Source organism: Macaca mulatta, chromosome 16 (genome assembly GCF_049350105.2).
Source record: "Macaca mulatta isolate MMU2019108-1 chromosome 16, T2T-MMU8v2.0, whole genome shotgun sequence".
In the NCBI taxonomy this organism is placed as follows: domain Eukaryota; kingdom Metazoa; phylum Chordata; class Mammalia; order Primates; family Cercopithecidae; genus Macaca; species Macaca mulatta.
In genome coordinates, this window is record NC_133421.1 from 91,634,578 (window position 1) to 91,655,146 (window position 20,569).

General features: G+C 53.2%; 1 protein-coding gene across 33 annotated transcripts in view; it reads left to right on the forward strand.

Moving 5' to 3' along the window:
- The first annotated feature begins 10,959 nt into the window (after positions 1 to 10,959).
- The window catches only part of ASPSCR1 (ASPSCR1 tether for SLC2A4, UBX domain containing), a 43,604-nt gene continuing 33,994 nt past the window's right edge, over positions 10,960 to 20,569 (forward strand). For 17 of the 33 annotated variants that reach the window (XR_013407461.1, XR_013407463.1, XR_013407460.1 and 14 more), the window contains exons 1-4: positions 10,960 to 11,079; positions 12,502 to 12,557; positions 16,793 to 16,907; positions 19,360 to 19,460. Coding sequence is in view for 24 of the 33 variants with exons in the window: in XM_077973257.1 (XP_077829383.1) it covers positions 10,978 to 11,079; positions 12,502 to 12,557; positions 16,793 to 16,907; positions 19,360 to 19,460 (374 nt within the window). In the remaining 9 variants the exon portion in view is untranslated. Of the gene's footprint in view, positions 11,970 to 12,501; positions 12,558 to 16,611; positions 16,908 to 19,359; positions 19,461 to 20,569 lie in introns of all 33 variants that reach the window. The other 16 variants (XM_077973273.1, XM_077973277.1, XM_077973275.1 and 13 more) reach the window with 7 other exon arrangements.

Consider the following 20,569-nt stretch of genomic DNA (forward strand, 5'->3'; position numbering starts at 1 on the left):
ATCAAAGAGGGGCGGCGGCGGCGGGGGCGGCCAGCGGATGCTTCTCTTAAAGGGCCACGCCATTTTTAATTCAAAGCAGATTCTGGGAGCAGCTGTCTAGCTGGGAGGGAAGGTGGCAGCCGAGCCCTCTCCAGACCTGGCTACAGTTGCTCCTCAGAACTAGTTAAACTGGGCTGGGTGCGGTGGCTCACGCCTGTAATCCCAGCACTTTGGGAGGCCGAGGCAGGCAGATCACCTGAGGTCAGAAGTTCGAGACCAGCCTGGCCAACATGGCGAAACCCTGTCTCTGCTAAAAACACAAAAATCATTACAGAAGGAAAACCCATGGGATGAAAAAAAAAAAAAATCAGCCAGGCATGGTGGTGGTGCGTGCCTGTGTAATCCCAGCTACTTGGGATGCTGAGGCACGATAATTCTTTTTGGGTTTTTTTTTTTGAGACGGAGTCTCGCTCTGTCACCCAGGCTGGAGTGCAGTGGCGGGATCTCGGCTCACTGCAAGCTCTGCCTCCCGGGTTCATGCCATTCTCCTGCCTCAGCCTCCCGAGTAGCTGGGACTATAGGCGCCCGCCACCACGCCCGGCTAATTTTTTCGTATTTTTAGTAGAGACAGGGTTTCACCGTGTTAGCCAGGATGGTCTCGATCTCCTGACCTTGCGATCCGCCCCCCTTGGCCTTCCACAGTGCTGGGATTACAGGCGTGAGCCACCATGCCCGGCCGAGAACTCCTTGAACCCAGGAGATGGAGGTTAGAATGAGCTGAGATCATGCCACTGCACTCCAGCCTGGGTGACAGAGTGAGACTCTGTGTCAAACAAACAAACAAACACAAAACTAGTTAAACCGGAGAGGGGTCGGACCAAGAAGAAGAACCAGCACTATGCTGTCCTCAGAACTGAGGTTGAGCAAGGTCCCAAGTGGCCAGACGGCAGCAACATAGAAACTAGATTCTTTTAATAAAATAAATAGCGTGAGCCCTCTCGCACATTTATGTATGAGTGGCGATTCTTTTGTTGTTATTATTTTTAGAGACAAGGTCCTACCCTGTGTTGCCAGGCTGGAGTGCAGTGGTGCGATCACTGCCTGAGCCCTGAACTCCCGGGCTCAAGTGATCCTCCTGCCTCAGCCTCCTGGGTACCTTGGACTACAGGTGTGTACCACCACACTTTTTAATTTTTTTTGTGGCGATGGGGTCTCACTATGTTGTCCAGGCTGGGCTTGAACTCAGGCTCATATGATCCTCCCCCTTAGCCGCCCCAGATGCTGGGATTACAGTGGTGCGCCACCCTGCCTGGCCCTGAGGTGGGATTGTGAACCTGCCCAGGTATCCATCCTGCCTGGAGGCCACTGACTGAGGCCAGAAGTTAGCCAGCTCCATGAGCCACAGGAAGGTTCCATGACCACTTCCCATTTACTCGCCTGAGCCCCGTCCCAGGTGTGGGAAGATGGGGCTGGGATAGCAGGTGTGCCTTTGTAGGGCTTGTCTTCTGGAAGAGGCAGATGATAAAAAGTAGCTGTTCAAGGAGCTCCCTGACAGGGTGACGGGAAGGGAAGACGGGAAAGCCAGGCAGAAAACAGCCCCTGTGCTGGGCATTCAGTGGGCCTGGCAGGGGCCGGGTCAGCCGTGGGATTGACTTTGTGCAGCCTGCGGGGAGGAACCCAAACTCATCTTCTGGCCCAGCTCAGGCTTCCTGCAGCCCACCAGGGACTCACTGCCTGCAATGACCTCTTGGCCTTCCTGTGCCAAGTCAGGGTCCACTCACCTGTCTGGCGGGTGCTACAGGTGAGGATCCGAGGCCTGGGCAGGCAAGCTCTATGTTGGAGGCCAGCACAGACCAGGTCAAAGTTCAGTTCAGTGTAGGTAGGGGGCTGGACCTCATGCCTGGACCATTCCACACCTGGACACTGTGACTTCCCTTGCAACATCCAGCAGTGAGCACTTTGTGCTGTTGACTTAGTGCATGGTGGAGAAGAGTGGAGTCACAGGTGGCTGCAGGTGGGATCATGCATAAATCTTTGAAAACGTGGGCTGCAGTGACAACAGCAAAAGAGACTGTGGTATCCTGTGGTCACCTGTTGTATAAGGAGGAAGAGAGGTTAAGAATCTACATCTGGCTGGGTGTGGTGGCTCACGCCTGTAATCCCAGCACTTTGGGAGGCTGAGGTCGGTGGTTCACTTGAGGTCAGGAGTTCGAGACCAGCCTGGTCAACATGGTAAAACTCCATCTCTACTAAAAATACAAAAATTAGCCGGGTGTGGTGGTGGGTGACTATAATTCCAGCTACTCTGGAGGCTGAGGCAGGAGAATCGCTTGAACCCATGAGGTGGAGGTTGCGGTGAGCCGAGATCACGCCACTATTCTTGCACTCCAGCCTGGGCAACACAGCAAGACTCTGTCTCAGAAAAAAAAAAAAAAAGAATCTACGTATGTGCCCACCTGGCACCCGACACAGGAATTTGCTCATCTTTGCAAAAAGAAGAACAAGCAGGCTACCCTAGAAGTTAATGAAAATGGTTTTCTTGGATGGGCGCAGTGGTTCACACCTATAATCCCAGCACTTTGGGAAGCTGAGGCAGGCAGATCATGAGGTCAGGAGCTCGAGACCAGCCTGACCAACGTGGTAAAACCCCATCTACTAAAAACACAAAAATTGGCCCAGTGTCGTGGTGCACACCTGTAATCCCAGTTACTGAGGAGGCTGACACAGGAGAATTGCTTGAACCCAGGAGGCAGAGGTTGCAGTGAGCCGACAGCACCACTACACTCCAGCCTGGGCAACAGAGCGAGACTCCATCTCAAAAAAAAAAAAAAAAAAAAGCCAGGTGTGGTGGTGTGTGCCTGTAGTCCCAGCTACTCAGGAGGCTGAGGCCGGAGTTTGAGGCTGCAGTGAGCTGTGGTCTCACCACTGCACTCCAGGAGGCTGGGCAACAGAGCGAGACTCCATCTCTAAAAAGAGAAAACAAAAGAAAATGGTTTTCTGGCCGGGCGTGGTGGCTCAAGCCTGTAATCCCAGCACTTTGGGAGGCCGAGACGGGCGGATCACAAGGTCAGGAAATCGAGACCATCCTGGCTAACCCGGTGAAACCCCATCTCTACTAAAAAATACAAAAAAACTAGCCGGGCGAGGTGGCGGGCGCCTGTAGTCCCAGCTACTCGGGAGGCTGAGGCAGGAGAATGGCGTGAACCCGGGAGGCGGAGCTTGCAGTGAGCTGAGATCCGGCCACTGCACTCCAGCCTGGGCGACAGAGCGAGACTCCGTCTCAAAAAAAATTAAAAAATGAAAAAAAATAAAAAATAAAAAATAAAAAAATAAAAATAAATAAAAAAAGAAAATGGTTTTCCATTGGGATGAGTGGGAGAAGAAATAGGTCAGGCCATGTCTTTATACTTTGGAATCAAATATATACACATATATATGTATCTATACACACACACAGATATATACACGCATATATATTCATATACACATATGTATGTATACACACATATAAGTATATATACATGCACATATATATGTGTGTGTGTGTGTGTATATATATATATATTTTTTGAGACTGCGTCTCACTCTGTTACCCAGACTGGAGTGCAGTGGCGTGATCTCAGCTCACCACAAACTCCACCTCCCGGGTTCAAGTGATTCTCCTGCCTCAGCCTCCAGAGTAGCTGGGATTACAGGCATGCGCCACCACGCCCAGCTAAGTTTTATATTTTTAGTAGAGGTGGTGTTTCATCATGTTGGCCAGGCTGGTCTCGAACTCCTGACCTCAGGTGATCCACCCATTTTGGCCTCCCAAAGTGCTGGGATTACAGGCATGAGTCACCACATCCTGCCTGAATCAAATAATTTTTTTTTTTTTTTTTTTTTTTGAGACGGAGTCTCGCTCTGTCACCCAGGCTGGAGTGCTGTGGCCGGATCTCAGCTCACTGCAAGCTCCGCCTCCCGGGTTCACGCCATTCTCCTGCCTCAGCCTCCCGAGTAGCCGGGACTACAGGCGCCCGCCACCTCGCCCGGCTAGTTTTTTTTTTTTTTGTATTTTTTAGTAGAGATGGGGTTTCACCGTGTTAGCCAGGATGGTCTCGATCTCCTGACCTCGTGATCCGCCCGTCTCGGCCTCCCAAAGTGCTGGGATTACAGGCTTGAGCCACCGCGCCCGGCCCAAATAAACATTTTGAATAATGAAAATATAGCACTATAAAAAGGATGAAGAAAAAAAAGAAACCCCCAAATTTAGTAAAAACCAAAATAAATAAACCTAACCTAACTACGTATCAAATTGTTAAATGAACCTAACCTGACTATAATGGTTAATTTTATGTGTCAACTTGACCAGGCTAAGGGGTACCCAGAGAGTTAGTAAAACCTCATGGCAGGGTGATTCTGGAAGAAATTAGCATTTGGATCAGTGGCCCAAGTAAGAAGATCCACCCTCACCACAGCGGCCAGGAATCATCCAATCTGTTGAGGGCCCAAATGGAACAAAAAGGTGGAAGAAGGACAAATTCTCTCTTCTTGAGCTGGGACATCCATCCTCCTGCCCTTGGACATTGGAGAAGGGCAACCTGGTTCTCAGGCTTTTGGACTCCAGGACTTACACCAGCCGCCCATCCTACACTTCTTGGGCTTCAGGATGGGAGTTACACCTCTCGCTTCCCTGGTTCTCAGACCTGCAGACTTGGATTGAATTAAATTATATTATAAACCAGTGTATTGGGTTATACACTGGTTTGGGGTATTGAGTTTTACACTGGTTTGAGTATTCAGTTACACACTGGTTTATAATACACTGGTTTTCCTGTCTCAAGCTTGCAGACAACAGATCACAGGACTTCTTTCTCAGCCTCCATAATCATTTGAGCCAATTCCCATAATACATTTCCTCTTTTTTTTTTTTTTTTTTTTTTGAGATGGAGTCTTGCTCTGTCACCCAGGCTGAAGTACAATGGTGTGATCTTGGCTCACTGCCCTTCCGGGTTCAAGTGATTCTCTTCTCTCAGCCTCCCGAGTAGCTGGGACTATAGGTGTGTGGCAACACGCCCGGCTAATTTTTGTATTTTTAGTAGAAATGGGGATTTCCGGCCGGGCGCGGTGGCTCAAGCCTGTAATACCAGCACTTTGGGAGGCCGAGGCGGGCGGATCACGAGGTCAGGAGATCGAGACCATCCTGGCTAACGCGGTGAAACCCCGTCTCTACTAAAAATACAAAAAGAAATTAGCCGGGCGTGGTGGCGGGCGCCTGTAGTCCCAGCTACTCCGGAGGCTGAGGCAGGAGAATGGCGTGAACCCGGGAGGCGGAGCTTGCAGTGAGCCGAGATCGTGCCACTGCACTCCAGTCTGGGCGACAGAGCGAGACTCCGTCTCAAAAAAAAAAAAAAAAAAAAAAAAAAAGAAATGGGGATTTCCCGTGTTGGCCAGGCTGTCCTTTTGTATATATCTATGCATATCCTATTGGTTTTGTTTCTCTGGAGAAGCCTATAATACACTAACCTAACCTAACACAAAAAAACACCAATTAATTCAAATAACTTTTGAACACAATACTCTTATTTTTCTCTAATGGGACATACTCTAAAGGACAAAAATAGCTACAAAGAGATCTTGAAATTTCCATAGTAGGTCTGTTGTTAATAGCAAGATTGCCACAGTACTTCTGAAACTATTTGGAGGGCATTTTAGAACAAACCAAATGAATAAATATATTGATTTACTGACAATTAGGGTTCTCACTGTGGACAAAGGAGGTATTAGATTGAACCATATAGGTTTTGTCATTTTTTTATAGATCAAAAATGATTAGCTGGGTGCAGTAGCTCACACCTATAATCCCAGTACTTTTGAGAGGCAGAGGTGGGAGGATCACCTGAGGTCTGGAGTTCAAGACCAGCCTGGCCAACATAGCGAAACCCCATAGCTACTAAAAATACAAAGATTAGCTGGGCATGGTGGGAGGCGCTTGTAATCCCAGCTATTCAGGAGGCTGAGGAAGGAGAATCGCTTGAACCCGGGAGGTGGGGGGTTGCATTGAGCCGAGGTTGTGACACTGTATTCCAGCCTGGGCAATAGAGTGAGACTCTGTCTCAAAAGAAAAAGAAAAGAAAAAAAGGTCAATTAGGGCAATTTAATAGAATTCAACCCAATACAAATATGGAATGAGGGAAGAAGGGGGAGAAGGCTGAGGTGTGGCTTAGAAATATTCAGATGAACTCATGACACTAACCGTGTCCCCTGAGAGGGCCCAGAAAGCAGTGACACCCCAGTAGCCATGAGCACATTCAGCACCCAGAGCTTGGCCTCTAAATCCCATTTCCTTGTAAAAGGGATTGGAGTTTCTCTGAAAAATGGCTGACTTCAGGGCTTGGGCAGGGAGGAGGTGCCCAAAGAATAATGGAAATGTCAAAAGGATGCAGGAAAGATGTCCACACTTGGACAATTAACTGTGGATTAACTCAGAATATGATATCAATGTTAGATTTCCCAATTTTGTATGAAATTATGGTGGCTATATAAGAGGCTGGCCTTCTTCTTTTTTTTTTTTTTTTTTGAGACGGAGTCTTGCTCTGTAGCCCGGGCTGGAGTGCAGTGACCGGATCTCAGCTCACTGCAAGCTCCGCCTCCCGGGTTTGCGCCATTCTCCTGCCTCAGCCTCCGGAGTAGCTGGGACTACAGGCGCCCGCCACCTCGCCCGGCGATTTTTTTTTTGTATTTTTTTTTTAGTAGAGACGGGGTTTCACCGTGTTAGCCAGGATGGTCTCGATCTCCTGACCTCGTGATCCGCCCGTCTCGGCCTCCCAAAGTGCTGGGATTACAGGCTTGAGCCACCGCGCCCGGCCTTTTTTTTTTTTTTTGGACAGAGTCTTGCTCTGTTGCCCAGGCTGGAGTGCAGTGGTATGATCTTGGCTCACTATAACCTCCACCTCCTGGGATCAAGCAATTTGCCCACCTCAGCCTCCCAAGTAGCCAGAATTACAGGCTCCCGCCGTCATGCTCGGCTACTTTTTATACTTTTTTGTAGAGATAGGGTTTCACGCTGGCCAGGCTGGTTTTGAACTCCTGACCTCAGGTGATCCACCCGCCTTGGTCTCCCAAAGTACTGGGATTACAGGCATGAGCCCCGGTGCCTGGCTGAGACTGGCCTTATTCTTAGGAAATACACAAACTGAAGTATTTAGTGGCAAAGATGCACAATGTCTTTACTGCAGCCTCGACCTCCTGGGCTCAAGTGACCCTCCTGCCTCAGTCTTTCAAATCTCTGGGACTACAGGGACATGCCACCATGCCTAGCTAACTTTTGTACTTCTTGTAGAGCTGGAGTCTCACTATGTTGCCCAGGGTGGTCTCAAACTCCTAGGCTCAAATGATCCTCCTACTTTGGCCTCCCAAAGTGGTGGGATTATAGGTGTAAGCCACTGTGCCTGGCCAGAAAAAGTTTTTTACATATATATGGAGAGAGAGAGAGAGAGAGAGAGAATATGATAAAGCAAATGGGGTGACATGTAAACACTGATTTATCTGGCTAAAACATATTCAGGAGGCCGGGCATGGTGGCTCATGCCTGTAATCCCAGCACTTTGGGAGGCCAAGGTAGGTGGATCACCTGAGGTAGGGAGTTCGAGACCAGCCTGGCCAACATGGTGAAACCCCATCTCTATTAAAAATATAAAAATTAGGCTGGGCACGGTGGCTTACGCCTGTAATTCCAGCACTTGGGGAGGCCAAGGTGGGCAGATCATGAGGTCAGGAGATTGAGACCATCCTGGCTAACACGGTGAAACCCCGTCTCTACTAAAAAATACAAAAAAATTAGTCTGGCATGGTGGCGGGCGCCTGTAGTCCCAGCTACTCGGGAGGCTGAGGCAGGAGAATGGTGTGAACCTGGGAAGCGGAGCTTGCAGTGAACCGAGACTGCACCACTGCACTCCAGCCTGGGCAAGAGAGAGAGACTCCGTCTCAAAACAAAAGAAAACAAAAAAATTAGCTGGGTGTGGTGGTGCGCACCTGTAGTCCCAGCTACTTGAGAGGCTGAGGCAGAATTGCTTGAACCCGGGAGGCAGAGGTTGCAGTGAGCTGAGACTGTGCCACTGCACTCCAGCCTGGTGACAGAAGGAAACTCCATCTCAAAAAAAAAAAAAAAAAAAAAAAAAGATATACAGGAATTCTTCATACTGCTTTTGCAAACTTTTCTTCTCCTTCTTCCTCCTTCCTCCTTCTTCTTCTTTCTTCTCCTTCTCCTTTTCTGAGACGGTATCGTACTATATTGCTGGGGCTGAGGTGCAGTAGTTATTCACAGGTAAGACAGTGATTCACTACGGCTGGAACTTGGGCTCAAGCAATCCACTTGCCTCGGCTACCTGAGTAGCTAAGACTACAGGTGTGAGCCACCTTGCTCAGCTAAGTTTGAAATAATATTGGGATAAAAAGTCATCCCTCCCATCAAAAAAAGCATAGGACTCAGCTTAAAGGAGGTCTCACTGGCCCAATTTGGACCAATTTGAGCATCAAAATGCATGCTGACTGAAAATGAAAAAAATACATGAGTTCATATTAATATTATATACATATACATATTTTTTTGAGATGGAGTTTCACTCTCGTCACCCAGGCTGGAGGGCAATGGCGCGATCTCAGCTCACTGTAACCTCCGCCTCCCCCAGGTTCAAGTGATTCTCCTACCTCGGCCTCCCGAGTAGCTGGGATAACAGGCACGCGCCACCATGCCCAGCTAATTTTTGTACTTTTTTTTTTTTTTTTAGTAGAGACAGGATTTCACCATGTTGACCAAGATGGTTTCAATCTCTTGGCCTTGTGATCTGCCCAACTCAGCCTCCCAAAGTGCTGGGATTGTAGGCGTGAGCCACCGCGCCTGGCCATATTTAATTTTTTTTTTTTGAGACAGAGTCTTGCTCTGTTGCCCAGGCTGGAGTGCAGTGGCGTGATCTTGGCTCACTGCAAGCTCTGCCTCCCAGGTTCACGCCATTCTCCTGCCTCAGCCTCCCAAATATTTGATCATTTTTTAAAGGAGGGGAAAGTTGACCGAAAGTGCCTATAAATGTAGAAGAAACAATAAACTTGGGAAGCCATGATTTTGCAGCTTCACGGTGTAACAATGAATCTACTCATTAACTGATGCTAAAACTGTTGGGCAAATGGTTATTGGAAAAACTTGATATTTGTGGTCTAAAAGAATGACCTCACACATGCCTTAATTACTCCACAAGGAGCAAGAGACCTTGACCATGGAGGAATTTCGCAGACCCGAAGTTGACCACTGGTTAAACTTCATGTCCTCACTCATGGCCACGCTGATGTCCTGCACCTCCTGCTGACTTGTCACCTCCCTTCACCATTGCCCCAAACATTTAACCAAGGATCCAGACTGTGGGACAGTCTAAGGAAAATAGGAACAGACTTTTCTTTTTTTTTTTTTTTTTTTTTGAGACGGAGTCTCGCTCTGTCGCCCAGGCTGGAGTGCAGTGGCGCGATTTTTAGTAGAGACGGGGTTTCACCGTGGTCTCGACGGGGTTTCACCGTGGTCTCGATCTCCTGACCTTGTGATCCGCCCGCCTCGGCCTCCCAAAGTGCTGGGATTACAGGCGTGAGCCACCGCGCCCGGCCAGGAACAGACTTTTCAAAAACACCACTAAAGAATTAAAACCCACCAGGTGATGTGTGGTTCAGTAAGGCTCTGAGGTTGCACAGGGCATGGGACTGGCTGGCTGGATGGGAGGGCTGTGGCTAACCTGGGGCTTTCCCCAGGTTTCTCCAATGTACATAGGTGTCCGTGTTTGCCAGCATACAGGTGTGTGTGTGACACGGATATGTCATCGACAGGAAGGCACAACAGCACTCATGCAGAGGAGGTGGGTGTCCTTAGACTCAGCAACGACTGCCAGGTGCGGTGGCTCCCAGCACTGTGGGAGGATTGACTGATAACTGCACCAGTTCCCCCTTCCATAGGCTTCTGCGCATCTGAGCCCTGGCCAAGAGTCCGCAGAGACAGGCAGGCACATGGAGAGAGGAGCACCAGGCCCGGTTGAGCCGTGGAGGGGGCGGGGTGGGGGGAACACGTGCAAGTGCTGTCCATGACTGGCCCAGGTGCTGGGAGCTAAGCACATTCGACGGCTGCGAGTCAGGAGGGCAGCTCCTTCTGAAAGCCTGGAGCTGGTGGCACGTGGCCCTGGTGGCAGTGAGGCCAGGTACTTTCCCTGCTGCGGCGGCTAGGGATGAAGGTGTTTTCCGAGACTTCCACCAAGCCCCTCCTCAGCATGCGTTGGTGCGGGAAGTCCTCGAATGCCTGTGGGTGGGTCCGCAGGAGCTCCGGTGAGACTCAAGTACGCTCACCCCACGGTTCTGAAACCGGTCTCCCGCCTTTCCTACTCTCAGGTTTAGGGACCGTCTCAGCAGCCGCAGGGCTGCCAGATATTGCACTCCCATTTTAGGATGAAGGAAATCAGGTCTAGACTGAGGGTCACGAGCCCCCAACACCCAGGGAGGATTCGTACAGGGGCGGGGGGCCTGCCCCAAAGCATAAAGGTCAGGAGGTGGACGCTGACCACAGGGACAGGTGCGCAGGGAAGAGGCTCAGCTGCTGGAGTGGAGGAAGCCGGGAGGGTAGGGGGAGAGCAGGGCACCTAAGTGGGGACTGGTCCGGGAGGAAGCGAGGACGGCTGGGACCCCGCGGCTCAGTGCCGCTCACTGGGGGTGACCGCGCGCCCAGCCCCGGCCCAGCCTGGCCCCGGCGAGCCCGTCGGAGCCGCGCTTCTCAGAGGCAGAGGTCAGCCGCGCTCTCCGGGTCGCCTGGTCTGGCGCGGGGTTAGGTGGCCCCAGGGCGGGGCCGGTGCGCCGTGGGCGGGGAAAAGGCGGGGCCTGGCGGGACCCGGAAGCGCGCTGCGGCCCCGCCCCTAGGCCGCGTGGCTGCGCGTCCCGGCTGTTGCCGATAAAGTTGTTTGACGCCGGGCCGGCGGCGGGTCACGTGAGCGGAAAATGGCGGCCCCGGCAGGCGGCGGAGGCTCCGCGGTGTCGGTGCTGGCCCCGAACGGCCGGCGCCACACGGTGAAGGTGACGCCGAGCACCGTGCTGCTTCAGGTGCGGCCGCCGGCCCGTGGCGAACGGGTGGGCGGGTGGGGGGGGGGGGTGCCGCGCCGAGGCCCCGCCCACTGCGGTCGGCGTTCGGGTGTTCGGGGGCGGGGCCTCGGCGGCCAATGAGCGGCCTCCTGCGCGGCGGCCCCGCCCCCTGCTCGCGGGCACCTGCGCTTCCGCGGGGGTCCCGGGGGTCCCAAGTGGGGGGCGGGTGGCGAGCCCTCCCAGGGGTGAGGTAGGAACGGCGCCGCGTCTCACCCCCCTCGAGTACTCAGCGCCCGGCCGAGCCCAGCTCGCGAGGGCTCCGGGAAGAGGGAAGAGTGGAGCCCTAGACCCGCGTTCCCATCCCGGGGTGCCCCCGGAGCGGGAGCCCGGGTTGCGCGGTGGCAAATGTCCCGGCCGTGGGGCCTGGAAGCTATTTTTGCCGAGTCACGCACTGCGCTTTTAGTCGGGCACCTTGTGACCTCGAATCAATTACATGTGAAAGTACTGGCCGGGCGCGGTGGCTCACGCCTGTAATCCCAGCACTGTGGGAGGCCGAGGCGGGTGGATCACGAGGTCAAGAGATCGAGACCATCCTGGCTAACACGGTGAAACCCCGTCTCTACTAAAAAATTTTTTTAAAAATTAGCCGGGCGTGGTGGCGGGCGCCTGTAGTCCCAGCTACTCGGGAGGCTGAGGCAGGAGAATGGCGTGAACACGGGAGGCGGAGCTTGCAGTGAGCTGAGATCGCGCCACTGCACTCCAGCCTGGGAGACAGAGCGAGGCTGCGTCTCAAAAAAAAAAAAAGTATTTACTGAGCCTCTACTGCGTGGGGGACCATGAGGACCCGAAGGTGCACACGACTCGGAGTTTGCGGGAGCAGCCCACGGCGTGGGGTCGCCGGGCCTGGGCAGGTGAAGGGTGCAGCCAGGAGGCTGTTGGTGCCAGGCATGCAGAGTGCGGAAGTGGGGCACTCCCGCAGAGACTGCGCGGGACCCCTTGGTGCCAGGGCCACGGCTTTGGCTCATGGAGAAGAGGGGCGGAGGAGGTGCAGGCAGTGGGAGCAGGTGTACAGAACCGTGCCAGAGCCAAGGGGTGGCCTGTGCTGGGCAGGTTTAAGGCAGGTTGCAGAACTACAGGGTTTGAAGGAGAGCCCAGGGTGTGTGCCAGGAAGATGCCCGTGTTGCGGTACTGCAGGGGAACCCTGAGCGGAGTTTTCCTACAAAACTGAGGGGATGGTGAGGAAGGGAGAGAGAGTGGACAGGATTTGCAGGTGAGAGCCTGCAGCTGTTGCAGGGACCGTCCATAGTGTGGTCTTGTGCTTGGCTTTGCCTGAGCAGAGCCACCTGGCTCACCAGGAAGCTGAGTGCTCTTGGCTGGCCTGGCCCACCGCGCCCGCCAGCCCTGCGCACTCAGTGGTTCACGGTCCTTTCATCTCATCCCCAGGTTCTGGAGGACACGTGCCGGCGACAGGACTTCAACCCCTGTGAATATGATCTGAAGTGAGTTTGCTGCAGCTCAGCGGCAGGGTCTGAGTATATCTGTGCCCCTGCCCCCTGAATATACTGGCTCTCACTTGGAAAAGCCCCCAGGTGGTTTTAAACAGTCATATATTGCCTCCCAGCTCTGGAGACCCAAGGTCTTGGCAGGGCCACACTCTCTCCGAATGCCCTAAGGGAGAATCCCTCTTGCCTCTTCCAGCTTCCCATTCCTTGGCTTGTGGCCGGATTGCTCTCTGTCTCCAATTTCTTGTGGCCTTTTCCTGTTTTCTCTGTGTCTTGGGAAGACCCTTGTCATTGGAAGACCCTTGTCTTTGGATTTTGGATCCTCTTGGATAATCCAGAATGATTTATCATTACATCTCCAAAGACCAGGATACCCAGTAAGATGTTCAGACTTCCTGGGGGTTAGGACATTGACCTGTCTTTTTTGGGGGGAGCCACCATTCAACCTCCTGTAGGTTTTATGGCATTGGGTTGCATAAGTTCCCAGTGGGGCTCTGAGGGGAAAGAGCTGGCCATGGAGAAATAGGATGCCCTGAAAACTGCGGGTGGATCTCTGCAGTCTCAGCCCTGGGAATTACACGCACGGTTCTGTGTGGGGGTATTGTTCCCAAGACAGGGCTTCTGCCAGACTCTCAAGGAGTCTGAGCAGAAGGGTCAGAGCCCTCATATGAGTAAGACATGCATGTCTATCCCACACGCAAAGCTTTTTACTTTAAAAACCTGTTTTCTGTTTTTTTTTTTGAGACAGGGTTTCACTCTTGTCGCCCAGGCTGGAATGCAGTGGTGCGGTCTCAGCTCACTGCAACTTCCACCTCGTAGGTTCAAATGATTCTCCTGCCTCAGCCTCCCAAGTAGCTGGGATTAGAGGTGCTCACCACCACACCCAGCTAATTTTTGTATTTTTAGTAGAGACGGGGTTTCACCACGTTGACCAGGATGGTGTAGAACTCCTGACCTTGTGATCCGCCCGCCTCAGCATCCCAAAGTGCTGGGATTACAGACATGAGCCACCGCGCCTGGCCTTAAAGACCTGTTTTTATAGTACAGTTGTCCTAACACTGGGGGCAGAGAGCAGGAGACTGTCCTCCCGGCCTTGCCCACCCTGCCTTACGGGGCTCTCCTGGGAGGAGTTTCTTAGGGGTGATATCTGCCAGGTCATTCCAGTCTTCTACTTTGTGTTTGGACCATGTGATACTCCCAGGACCTGTGCTCTGAGTGCCAGGTGGTCTTGGGCTTCCTGCCGCTGACCTTCCCACCATCCTTCTCCAGTCTCTCTTGTCAACTGAAGAATGAGGTTCATATGTTTGGAAAGGAGGGCTTTATTTCTCATAACCGGTTGCAGCTTGCAGGGTGGCCATTCTAACAGGCCAGGAAGTGTATAGCCTCCAGCCAGAAGCTAGAAACTGACACTTCAAGAGAGGGAAGAATAAGACAGGGATTTACACCGAATGGGGTGGCTGATACAGACGTACTTAATACACTATAGGAGGATCGTGAGTATTCACGAAAGGAGAACTGTGCACACAATTGAGCTTCCTGCCTCTCCATGGGTCCTATGTTCAAAAATTGGCAGCGCCAGCATGACCTGAGGGTGGAATTTTTGGCCTCTGAAGTCAGAGGTGAAGCAGGCTGGGCGAAGTGGCTCATGCCTGTAATCCCAGCACTTTGGGAGCCTGAGGCAGAGGATTGCTTGAGCCTAGGAATTCCAGATCAGCCTGGGGAATGTAGTGAGATCCTGTCTCTACAAAAAAAGTAAATAAATAAATAAATGGCAAACCAGCGGACATGAAGACCCTGACCGTGCCACAAAAACCCTGACCATGCCACGAGAACCCTGACTGTGCCACGAGAACCCTGACTGTGCCACGAGAACCCTGACTGTGCCACGAGAACCCTGACTGTGCCAGAACGACTCCATGGTTGGTGGTTTCTTATCAGGAAGAAATACCTGTGGGTTGTTTTGAAGAAACCGCAAGAGAGAAGGGCCTGGCGGAAGGTTGGCTGATGTCAGATACCAGCCCAAGAGTCTTTGGAAAGGCTGCTTTCTGTTTATCCCTTAGGGAAGAGAGCCTGTAGGCGTGTCTGATCTCCCACCCTGCCATGGCCAGGAACTCAGCTTTCAAGGTTTCGGGGGTCCACTGGGCCGAGAAGAGGCCGGTTCAGTTGGTTGGGGGCTTAGGGTTTCATTTTTATTTCTTTTTTATTTTATTACTATTTTTTGAGATGGAGTCTCGCTCTGTCACATAGGCTGTAGTGCAGTGGTGCTGTCTCGGCCCACTGCCACCTCCGTCTCCCAGGTTCAAGCGATTCTCCTGCCCCAGCCTCCCGATAGGTGGGATTACAGGCATGTGCCACCGTGCCCAGCTAATTTTTGTGTTTTTAGTAGAAACGGGGTTTCACCATGTTGGTCAGGCTGGTCTTGAACTCGTGACCTCAGGTGGTCTGCCCACCTTGGTCTCCCAAAGTGTTGGGGTTACAGACATGAGTCACTGTGCCCTGGCCATTATTTTGAAACAGAGTCTTGCTCTGTCACGTAGGCTGGAGTGCAGTGGCATGATCTCAGCTCACCGCAACCTCTGCCTCCCGGGTTCAAGTGATTCTTGTGCCTCAGCATCTTGAGTAGCTGGAATTACAGTCACGTGCCATGCCCGGCTAATTTTTGTATTTTTAGTAAAGACAGGGTTTCACTATGTTGGCCAGGCTGGTCTCAAATTCCTGACCTCAAGTGATCCGCCCGCCTTGGCCTCCTAAAGTGCTGGGTTGATAGGTGTGAGCCACTGTACCTGGCCTCATTTTTCTTTCTTTCTTTTTTTTTTTTTTTTGAGATGGAGTCTCGCTCTGTCACCCAGGCTGGAGTGCAATGGCACAATCTCGGCCCACTACAACCTCTGCCTCCCGGCTTGAAGCACTTCTCCCACCTCAGCCTCCCGAGTAGCTGGGACTACAAGCGTGCACCGCCACGCCTGGCTAATTTTTGTATTTTTAGTAGAGATGGGATTTCACCACATTGGCCAGACTGCTCTCAAACTCCTGACCTCAAGTGATCCGCCCGTCTTGGCCTCCCAAATTGCTGGGATTACAGGCGTGAGCCACCATGCCTGGCCCATTGTTACTTCTGATTGCTCACCTGCCCGTGGTCTGTGTGGTGGTGTCTGGTGGGAACCAGTGAGTGCGATTTTGAGGCAGGTCCTGCAGCACCATGGCCATGTTTTCAGGTCTCCTTTTCCTCTGCTAATGGTACCGCTTGCTTACAAAGCACAGCCAGTGCAGAGGAATGCAGCCCCTGCATGAACAGTGCCCTCCTCTCCAAGGCTCCCAGCCTGCCTGCCCTCGGGTTCCCCCCATCTGCTATCATGTCTTGCCCTAGACATTTCATGTGGCAAATCCAGAGTCACTTTCTGGCCAGTATTGAAGATTGATGGCAAAGTTTGTTCTCTCTTAATTCTTCCAGATGCCCCCAGGCTGTCTAAACTCTCTTCACTATTGTCTTCAACAGCAGCTTGCATTTCCAAAGTGGGGCCAACCACTTTGAGTATATTCAGATTTCTTTTTTTGAGACGGAGTTTTGCTCTTGTTGCCCAGGCTGGAGTGCAGTGGCACGATCTCGGCTTACTGCAGCCTCTGCCTCCTGGGTTCAAGCGATTCTCCTGCCTCAGCCTCCGAGTAGCTGGGATTACAGGCCTGAGCCACCATGCCTGGCTTTTTTTTAGTATTTTTAGTAGAGATGGGGTTTCACCCATGTTGGCCAGGCTAGTCTCAAATTCCTGACCTCGGTGATCCACCCTCCTCAGCCTCCCAAAGTGCTGGGATTCTAGACGTGAGCCACCGCGCCTGGCCAGCCGAGTTTTCTGTGGTGGCTCCAGCTGTGATGGCCGGGGGCTGTGATACCCCTGCGTCTGCAAGTGCAGCAGCGTTCACGCCCCAGTCGTTCTCTCTCTGTTTTCCAAGAGTCTGCACTGGAGCTGTCAGCACCCCAGACTCCGAAGGAGCAACCCCCTCGGTGCGCCCCAAGGCCCACTTCTCCCTTTTCCCTGTTCCCTTCTGCTTGCAGGAGGCCCCATGTGATCAGGGACCTGCCTTGTGCCTCTGCAGTTCACGAGGTCCTGCTGTTGGGGAGCTGCCATAGGACGTGGATGGCGGGACGTGGATGGCGGGACGTGGATGGCGGGACGTGGATGGCAGGGCGCGTCAGGGTCTGCAGGGCAGCGAGTGGGTTCTGGTCTGTCTTGCAGGTTTCAGAGGAGTGTGCTCGACCTTTCTCTGCAGTGGAGATTCGCCAACCTACCCAACAATGCCAAGCTGGAGATGGTGCCTGCTTCCCGGAGCCGTGAGGGGCCTGAGAACATGGTGGGCTGTGCTCTGGGGCAGACTGACTGTGGAGCACAGAATCGTTCAGCTGGCCGAGGACGGGGGGCGGTCGGGGGTGCTGGGGAGGGAGGGACATGAGTCTTAGCACCAATTCTGCCTTCCCTGGGTTGGGTCCAAGCAACTTTCTGTGTTTTGTTAACTAGCGACTGAAAATGAGCATTTCATGTTTTTTTTTTTTTTTTTGAGATGGAGTCTCGCTCTGTCACCCAGGCTGGAGGGCAGTGGTGCAACCTTGGCTCACTGCAAGCTCCGCCTCCCAGGTTCACGCTGTTCTCCTGCCTCAGCCTCCTGAGTAGCTGGGACTACAGGCACCTGCCACCATGCCCGGCTAATTTTTTTGTATTTTTAGCAGAGACGGGGTTTCACCGTGTTAGCCAGGATGGTCTCGATCTCCTGACCTCGTGATCCACCCGCGCCGTTTTTTTTTTTTTTTTTTTCCTGAAACAGAGTCTTCCTCTGTCACCCACGCTGGAGTGCGATGATAGGATCTCGGCTTACTGCAACCTCCGCCTCCTGGGCCCAAGTGATTCTCCTGCCTCAGCCTCCCGAGTAGCTGGGATTACAGGTGTCTGTCATCGCGCCCAGCTAACTTTTATGTTTTTAGTAGAGACAGGGTTTCACCATGTTGGCCAGGCTGGTCTGGAACTGCTGACTTCGTGATCCACCTGCCTTGGCCTCCTGAAGTGCTCCCAAAGGATTGCAGGCATGAGCCCCCGTGCCCGGCCCGCATCATTCTTCGTGTGGAAGTTTTACTTGCTTTCTGGTGGGGTCAGTTGTGCCCTCCCCGGCTTGGGGTGTCAGCAGCATTCACCCACCAGCCTGACCACCTGCTCATAGAATTGCCCAGAATGTTAGAGCCCAAAGCGCTGCATGGATGCCGCAAGGGCAGCCTGTGATCAGGGCACTTTGGGAGGCCGAGGTGGGCAGATCACCTGAGGTCAGGACTTTGGGACCAGCCTGGCCAACATAATGAAACCCTGTCTCTACTAAAAATACAAAAATTAGCCGGGTGTGGTGGCGGGTGCCTGTAGTCCCAGCTACTCGGGAGGCTGAGGCAGGAGAATGGTGTGAACCCGGGAGGCGGAGCTTGCAGTGAGCCGAGATTGCGCCACTGCACTCCAGCCTGGGTGAAGAGCAAGACTCCATCTCAAAAAAAAAAAAAAGTTGGGATGTTAAGATATAGTGGACATGGCGCGGTGGCTCAGCTGTAATCCTGTAATCCCAGCACTTTAGGAGGCCGAGGCCGGGGGATCATGAGGTCAAGAAATTGAGACCATCCTGGCCAACGTGGTGAAACCCTGTTTTTACTAAAAATACAAAAAGCAGCTGGATGTGGTGGCGCACACCTGTAATCCCAGCTACTTGGGAGGCTGAGACGGGAATCGCTTGAACCCGGGAGGCGGAGTTGTAGTGAACTGAGATCGCTCCACTGCACTCCAGTCTGGCAACAGAGTGAGCCTCTGTCTCCAAAAAAAAAAAAAAAAAGATTTACCATCTCATGTGGTTTCTGAGCGTCAGGAATCTGGGAGCAGCTTAGCTCAGGGTGTCTCCTGAGGCTGCAGTCAGGTTCCGTGGAGCTGCAATCTTTTGAAGCCTCCACTGGGACACGAGGAGTGTCTCCAACACAGTTCCCTCCCGTGGCGCCTGCACATACCTGCACACACACCGCACACAAACATGTGCGCGTGCACACACCCCCCCACACTTGCACACACATCTGCACACACACACATGCACACACCCACATACCCGCACACAAACATGCACACACACACACACCTGCACACACCCGCACACACCACCCACCCATAGAAACATGCACACACCTGTGTACACACGCACACACCTCCACACACCACACACACATGCACACACACCTGCACACGCCCGCACACAGACATGGACATACCTGCACATGCACACCCACACACCTGCACACATACCTGCAGACACATCTGCGCACACACCTGTACACACCCACGCACACGTGCTCACACACCTGCACACCCACACACCTGCACACACACAGGCACACACACCTGCACACACTCTCGCACACACATGCACACACACCTGGACACACCCTCACACACATACATCTGCACACACCCTCGCACACACATGCACACACACCTGCACACACCCTCACACACACCTGGACACACCCTCACACACACATACCTGCACGCACCCTCGCACACACCCGCACACACACATGCACAGACACATGCTGGTGCAGCCCTGCCAGGGAGCCTCCATGGCCCTCACTCCAGAGTACACAGGAGGGCAGCCTTCTCCGTGGGGGTCAGCCTCTCGCCGGAGGCCGGGGCAGGGGCAGTCGCCGTCTCTGCGTCTGGAGAATCAGCCTGGGGTTTAGACGGAATGGTTGCCTTTCTTCCTAAGGAAGTTTCTCACGTCTGGTACTCTCCAGGTTCGCATCGCTCTGCAGCTGGACGATGGCTCCAGGCTGCAGGACTGTTTCTGTTCAGGCCAGAGCCTCTGGGAGCTTCTCAGCCATTTTGCACAGACCAGGTGAGCCTCAGTGGGCCAGTGGGCTCTTCCCTACCCCGTTTGGTGGGAAAGCTGTTGTGGTTACTGGATCTGGTCCAGAGCTGAACGCCCAAGCTCTGTGCTGGCCTGTGGTGCCTCCGGGCACTTTGCACTCCTCGGTAGAGGAGGGGTGTGTGGGCTGCCGGTTCACGAGCAGCAGCCTCGGGGATGGGCCGGTCACGGCTCATCATTCTGAGCTTCATGGGCCCAGCGGCCCAGCCTTGCCCTCCTAGAAGAGCAGGGATGTGCTTCTGTCGTTGTGGGGGCCTGGTGAGTGCCAAGGGGAGACGTTTGGTGCTGGGGACAGGGCTCCCTGTGCTTGATTCCCCTGGATGGGCTCATAAAGTTTTTTTTTTAAGAGGCAGGGCCTCACTGTGTTGGTCACTTAGGCTGCTTTTGAACCATGGGCTCAAGCGATCCTCCCATCTCAGCCGCCCAAACTGTTGGGATTACAGGCATGAGCTCCTGTGCTCCACCAGAAAATCTTCTTTTTTTTTTTTGAAACGGAGTCTCGCTCTGTCACCCAGGCTGGAGTGCAGTGGCGCGATCTTGGCTCACTGCAAGCTCCGCCTCCTGGGTTCACGCCGTTCTCCTGCCTCAGCCTCCTGAGTAGCTGGGACTACAGGCGCCCGCCACCACGACCGGCTAGTTTTTTGTATTTTTTAGTAGAGACAGGGTTTCACCGTGTTAGCCAGGGTGGTCTTGACCTCCTGACCTCGTGATCCGCCCGTCTCGGCTTCCCAAAGTGCTGGGATTACAGGCGTGAGCCACCGCGCCTGGCTAGAAAATCTTCTTAATAGTAATTGGCTGACTGGGCACAGTGGCTGACACCTGTAATCCCAGCACTCCGGGAGGTCGAGGCTGGCGGATCGCTTGAGCTCATGAGTTCGAGACCAGCCTTGGCAACATAGTGAAACCCCTCCTCTACAAAAAATAGCAATGTTAGGCCAGGTATGGTGGTGCGTGCCTGTGGTCCCAGCTACCCCGGAGGCTGAGGTGGGAGGGTCACTTGAGCCCGGGAGGTGGAGGTAGCAGTGAGCTGAGATCACACCACTGCATTCCAGCCTGAGTGACAGAACGAGACTCTGTCT